The sequence below is a fragment of the Mus caroli genome, chromosome X, assembly GCF_900094665.2.
Source record: "Mus caroli chromosome X, CAROLI_EIJ_v1.1, whole genome shotgun sequence".
Lineage (NCBI taxonomy): Eukaryota > Metazoa > Chordata > Mammalia > Rodentia > Muridae > Mus > Mus caroli.
This window is the reverse complement of record NC_034589.1, coordinates 100,717,854-100,723,258: the sequence shown is the minus strand read 5'-3', so window position 1 is coordinate 100,723,258 and position 5,405 is coordinate 100,717,854. Positions and strand designations below refer to the sequence as shown.

The 5,405-nt window shown below is 39.6% G+C and overlaps 1 protein-coding gene across 1 annotated transcript in view; it reads right to left on the bottom strand.

Annotated features, from left to right (window-relative positions):
- The window catches only part of LOC110286197 (lysophosphatidic acid receptor 4-like), an 8,139-nt gene extending 5,067 nt beyond the window's left edge, over window positions 1-3,072 (bottom strand). The window contains exon 1 of the mRNA XM_021152649.2: window positions 3,012-3,072. Coding sequence (XP_021008308.2) covers window positions 3,012-3,013 — 2 coding nt within the window. The 5' untranslated portion in view covers window positions 3,014-3,072. The remainder of the gene's footprint in view (window positions 1-3,011) is intronic.
- Window positions 3,073-5,405: the final 2,333 nt, after the last annotated feature.

Sequence of the window (5,405 nt, the reverse complement as noted above, 5' to 3'; positions counted from 1 at the left end):
CATGCAAATGAGGTGGTAAGCATAACCCAAGCACAACCAATCCAGGTGTGAGACACGCCTCTCCTAGGCCTATATAAGCAGCACCAGTTCTGGGCTTGGGGTCTCTTCGCCTCTGCAATCAAGCTCTCCCAATAAACGTGTGCAGAAGGATCCTGTTGCAGCATCGTTCTTGCTGGCGAGTTGGGCGCGCACAAGAATGTATATCCTCGCAGCCAACCACTGGACTGAGTATGGGGTCCCCAATGGAGGAGCTAGAGAAAGGACCAAAGGAGCTGAAGGGGTTTGAAGCCCCATAGGAGGAATAACAATATGAACCAACCAGTACCCTCGGAGCTCCCAGGGACTAAACCAACAACCAAAGAGTACTCATGGAGGGATCCATGACTCCAGGATATTTGCAAGTTGGAGTCCTGCATATGTACATGTAACAGAGGATGGCCTTGTTGGTCATCAGTGGGAGGAGAGGCCCTTGGTCCTGTGAAGGCTCTATGCCCCAGTGTAGGGGAATGCCAGGACAGGGAAGCAGGAGTGGGTGGGTTGGTGAGCAGGGGGAGTGGGGATGGGATAGGGGGGTTTCGGAGGGGAAATCAGGAAAGGAGATAACATTTGAAATGTAAATAAATAAAACATCTAATAAAAATTTTAAAAAAAGATTTCTGAAAAATAGAGAAAACAAAAAACAGATACACAGATTCTAATAGAAGAGGAATTGGGGGAGCTCCTTGAACACATGGGCACAGGGGGAAATTTCCTGAACAGAACACCAATGGATTATGCTTTGATTTGTTTTTTAACACCATGTTAAACAAATATCAACAGCCACTTTGCAAGTTGGAGTCCTGCAAGTACCATCTCTAGCAAACAAGGGAACTGTGAGCCACTATGCCTGATGGACATAACTAGAAAACTACCCTACAGAAACTGTAGCAATGCAAACTCAGTAATATCTAGAATCATATCTCAAAGCAACATGGCATGTGTTCCTGGGATGAAAGACTGGTAGGTGGTTTCTTTTCATGTTTTGCGTTGTCTTATAAAAGTGATCTTAATTTTAGTGATAAAAAAGCCATGTCTCTTTCTCATAGGCTAAGAAACTCAACGAAACTCATGTACAACTAAGAAACAAGGGGGCTTCTAACATAAGCATGGTACTCACACATGGCTGGCCAGCAAACTTTTGTTCTTTTCATCCTGGTTTCTATGATTCAACAGGAACTTGCATTTGGATAGTTTTTATTAATGTGGAGTGCAGGTTTCAAAATGGCAACCTTGGTGTATTTCTTCTTTCTCCACCTTTAAAATCAATCTTTTAAGTCCTTCATTATTAAAGAAACCTTGGGGTGATTTTACAAGGAACTACTGGCAACTAAGGAATGCTGAGAGTGAGAAAAAATAGTCTTCCCCAAGGAGGAGCACACCAGTTAGCTATCCAACACCAAATGGTCAGTCCTGAAAATATGCATACAAGTAATATTATCCAGACTGAGAAGGTTGTGTTTAGGAATATGGATGTATGCAAGCAATAACAATGAAAGAAGAAAGGCTACAAAATTGAAAGCGAATGATAAGGGGCCTATGGAAGGGTTTGGAGGGAGGGAATAGAAGGGAGAAATAATGTAATTGTATTATATCTCAATTTTAAAATGTGGAAGGAAGAAAAAGAGTATGTCAGGTGATTGGCACAGATGTATTAAATAATATGGGTTTCAAGGTGTTTACAAGTGGAATAAAGAGAAAGGCACCGGGTACAATATAAAATACTAAAAGAGGAAAAGGAAATAATGAAGGCAAATATACGCTCAAGACTATATCTTTTCCTTGTCATTTTGTTTAAAAGGATTTGTATCACAAAGGACCATGTTCAGCTCAGGTCTAACATACTATTCCATGTTTGCCCTTTTCTATTACCACTTGCTCACTTTTAAACAAGCCTTACTCAAATCCTCTTGAGAAAATAAGAGAAAAGAAAAGAAAATAGAGAAAACAACTGAACTTGCACATCATCAATAGACAGCAGGGCTAATGTTAATCTAGTCATCATATTTTATCCATTGACAAGAAAGGGGCCTCTTTCACGAATAATTCTTAAAGAGGGCTAGAGCAGGAAACTGAGTCTAGAAAGATCTGTTTAGAATTCTGTAGATGACCATATCTCCTTATCTGAGCCAGGAAGTACCACGTCAAAGACCTTTGCATGAGGGAGTCCATGCAAGTGCCACGTCATGTTGTCTCAGAAGGATGTGAAACCCAACAACACCCAACCACACAGAGGTGGGACTGTGCTCTCTGATTCCTATCAAAAGCAATCTGAATGTGCTTGCCACAGAGAGTGTAGTCAGAGCTGTGTGGATGTGTGCACACGCTCAAACTCATCACATTAAATATGATCATTTTTATAGCAGTTATGTTTCATCGACAATTTTAAAAGAGAAATGCAAATGCCTTTTTATTAAAGCAACCTGAAATCTGATCACATGAATTGGAGTTGATGAATGAGCTCTGTTTACATTACCAAGTTAATTATGGGTGCTCACAAAATACAAAGTGCCTATTTATTATCATTATTATTAGTAAAGGCTGAATTAATCTTTTATGAAGTCATACTAGTGGAGTTGCAAATGGAAACTACTATCAGCGGTGGTAGGATTAGCTATACATTTTCATTTTTCTATTATCACACTAAAGATAGAAATATTTAATACAGATGTAACAGCCTACCCTCCATCACTTCAAAATCTATTAGGAAGAACACGAACAGAGGATATGGGCATAAGTACATGCATACAAAACATCTGCTAACAAACAATAATACATAGTAAGAGTTAGGTACTTAATGAGTTACACTGGGTACAACAATTTAAGGCAAAAACAAAAACTATGTTCACATCTGCTGGTAATTTGGCTACAGTTTTTTCTTTCTATTCAAGCTTACATACATGCTTGTTGAGATTAGTTATAGACATGCTTAATGCTTCTAATTAGACATAGTCACAAATAGAAGTTATACTTACATGATGATGAAGAATCCCACCAAAAAACCCCACAAGGGGTTGATGTAGGTAAACAGAATCAGAGCAAACTTTCTGTTTATATTTCTTGTTCTCTGGACTGCATTTCACTGTAAGCCATGGGTAAGCTGTTCGTCTAATGGCTCTGCCAATGAATTTGCTAAAACGAATTTCACAGGAAATGTCTGAATCACCACTCTTAATAATGTGTGTGTGTGTGTGTGTGTGTGTGTGTGTGTGTGTGTGTGTAATGTGGAAAAGTTGATGCTTCAATTTTTTTTGCAGCAACTTCTTGTTGTAGATGTGAGGAATGCAGTCTTCGTCAGCTGGAACACCACCTGAAGTTTTGAACAAGTTAAAGCTTGGCATTTTGAAAGAAGGCAGGATATAAGTAAAGAAACATACACGCGCAAGGAAAATAAAATTGAACTTCAAGGGCAAGTCTGGGTCTTAAGGATATAATACCCTAAAATTCACAACTTGTCAGTGATTCCATAAATTTATGCTAAGAAATGCAGAGGGTTTTTTCTTAATTTTTTGAAATTTTTACTATAAGTAACTCTCTCTCTCTCTCTCTCTCTCTCTCTCTCTCTCTCTCTCTCTCTGTGTGTGTGTGTGTGTGTGTGTGTGTGTGTGTGTGTGTGTAAGAAATGAGGAAGGGAGGGAAGAACAGACAGACAGACAGAGACAGAAAAACAGAAACAGAGATAATACAGGAGATAGAAGGGGGAAAAGGAAGGAAGGAAGGAAGGAAGGAAGGAAGGAAGGAAGGAAGGAAGGGAGGGAGGAAGGGAGGGAGGGAGGGAGGGACAGAAGAAAAGTAAAGAGAAGCAGGGAGGGATACAGACAATGTCACTGCATTTTCAGTGGGGTTCAGGCTTTTTAGTCTGTAGGCAAAGGTTTTTCATACTGAATATTCAAGTAAAAGGAAATTTCAAATAATCCTAGCCCTGTAATGGAGCTTAACAATATTAACTTGTATCTTCACTTGCTATCCACCTTCACATAACACTTAACAAAAACACAACTGTACACTAAAAGCTAAGTATTCAGCAATACCAACAAAGCAGAAGTAATACTCACATTTGTGGACTCTTGGCTGCAATCTATTTCAAGTGGGGGAAAAAAAGGTTCACATGTGGTACTGCAGGAGTCAGAAAAACAGCCCAACAGTTGAGAACACATATTACTTTTGAAGAGGGAGTTTTATTCTTAGCACTCACATTGGGCATGTCATAACTGCCTGTAACTCTATTTCCAGGGCTCTAATACCTTCTTCTGGCCTCCCTGGCCACCTGTATTCACAGTCACATACACATATAGAAAAAGTAAAAATAAATCTTTTAAATTTTTGTCATCAATATTTTGCTTGCATGTATGTGTTATGCATTGCCAATGAAGGCCAGAACAGGGCATCATGTTTCTTTGGACCAATACATGGAGGTTGTTAGCCTTCAGCGAGGGTGCTGTAAACCAAACCTGGGTCCTCTGCAAAAGTAGCCAGGTTTTTTTCTTAACCCCTGAGCCATCTCTTCAGCTCCAAATAAATTATTTCTAAAAATAAGAGACTGCAAGGACTTAAGGCAAAGTGGCCTCTGGTGACAAATATGAGAGATCATAGAAATCTGAAACACTAAAACTACATCACAATTTTAGGAAGCACTGAAGGATTCCCAGAATCCCTCCATGCTTATATCATATCTTGTACTTTCTTAAAAGATACTGCTACTTAATTTATGGATGATTATTATTTTGAAGAAAGCACAATAGTTGCTGTAGAAAAATCTTTAACAATCAGTGGGGACTTGCCCTGCGTTATAATACCTGTGGCGCTGTAAAACCACACATAACCAGGAATATCCCACAAACAGGTGGAAAAGGAACTATTGGCAGTTAGCAGGTCACAGCTGACATGTTTGTCCTTGATGATCTGCCACTAGAGAATGATAGACTAGTAAACAGACCCCTAGTCTATTTCAATATCTGAGTTCTGGCACCTGCTCTTTTTCCCTGTGCTAAAGCCAAAGCATATTCTCAATTTTCATTCCTTGACTAGCAGAACAGAGCAGCTGGAGGTGCAGAACAGTAGAGGGCTCCCATTTCATTTGAAAGGATGCACACTGGAAAAACTGAAAAGAATTAAACTGGGGCTATAAGAAAGTGGTAGATCACTTGTTAGTACTGATGAACCCTTAGGTTCAGTCCTCAGTATCACACATCTAAAAAACCCTCTCTAATATTAAACCTCACATTAGGCCTGATGAGCCTGAAAATAGATAAAAAGTTCCTATGCAATCTTACATAAGAATTACAAGGGTTTAACAGAGAGAGAGAAGGAGAAGGAGAGGGCAGAAGGGAGAGAGAGAGAGAGAGAGAGAGAGAGAGAGAGAGAGAGAG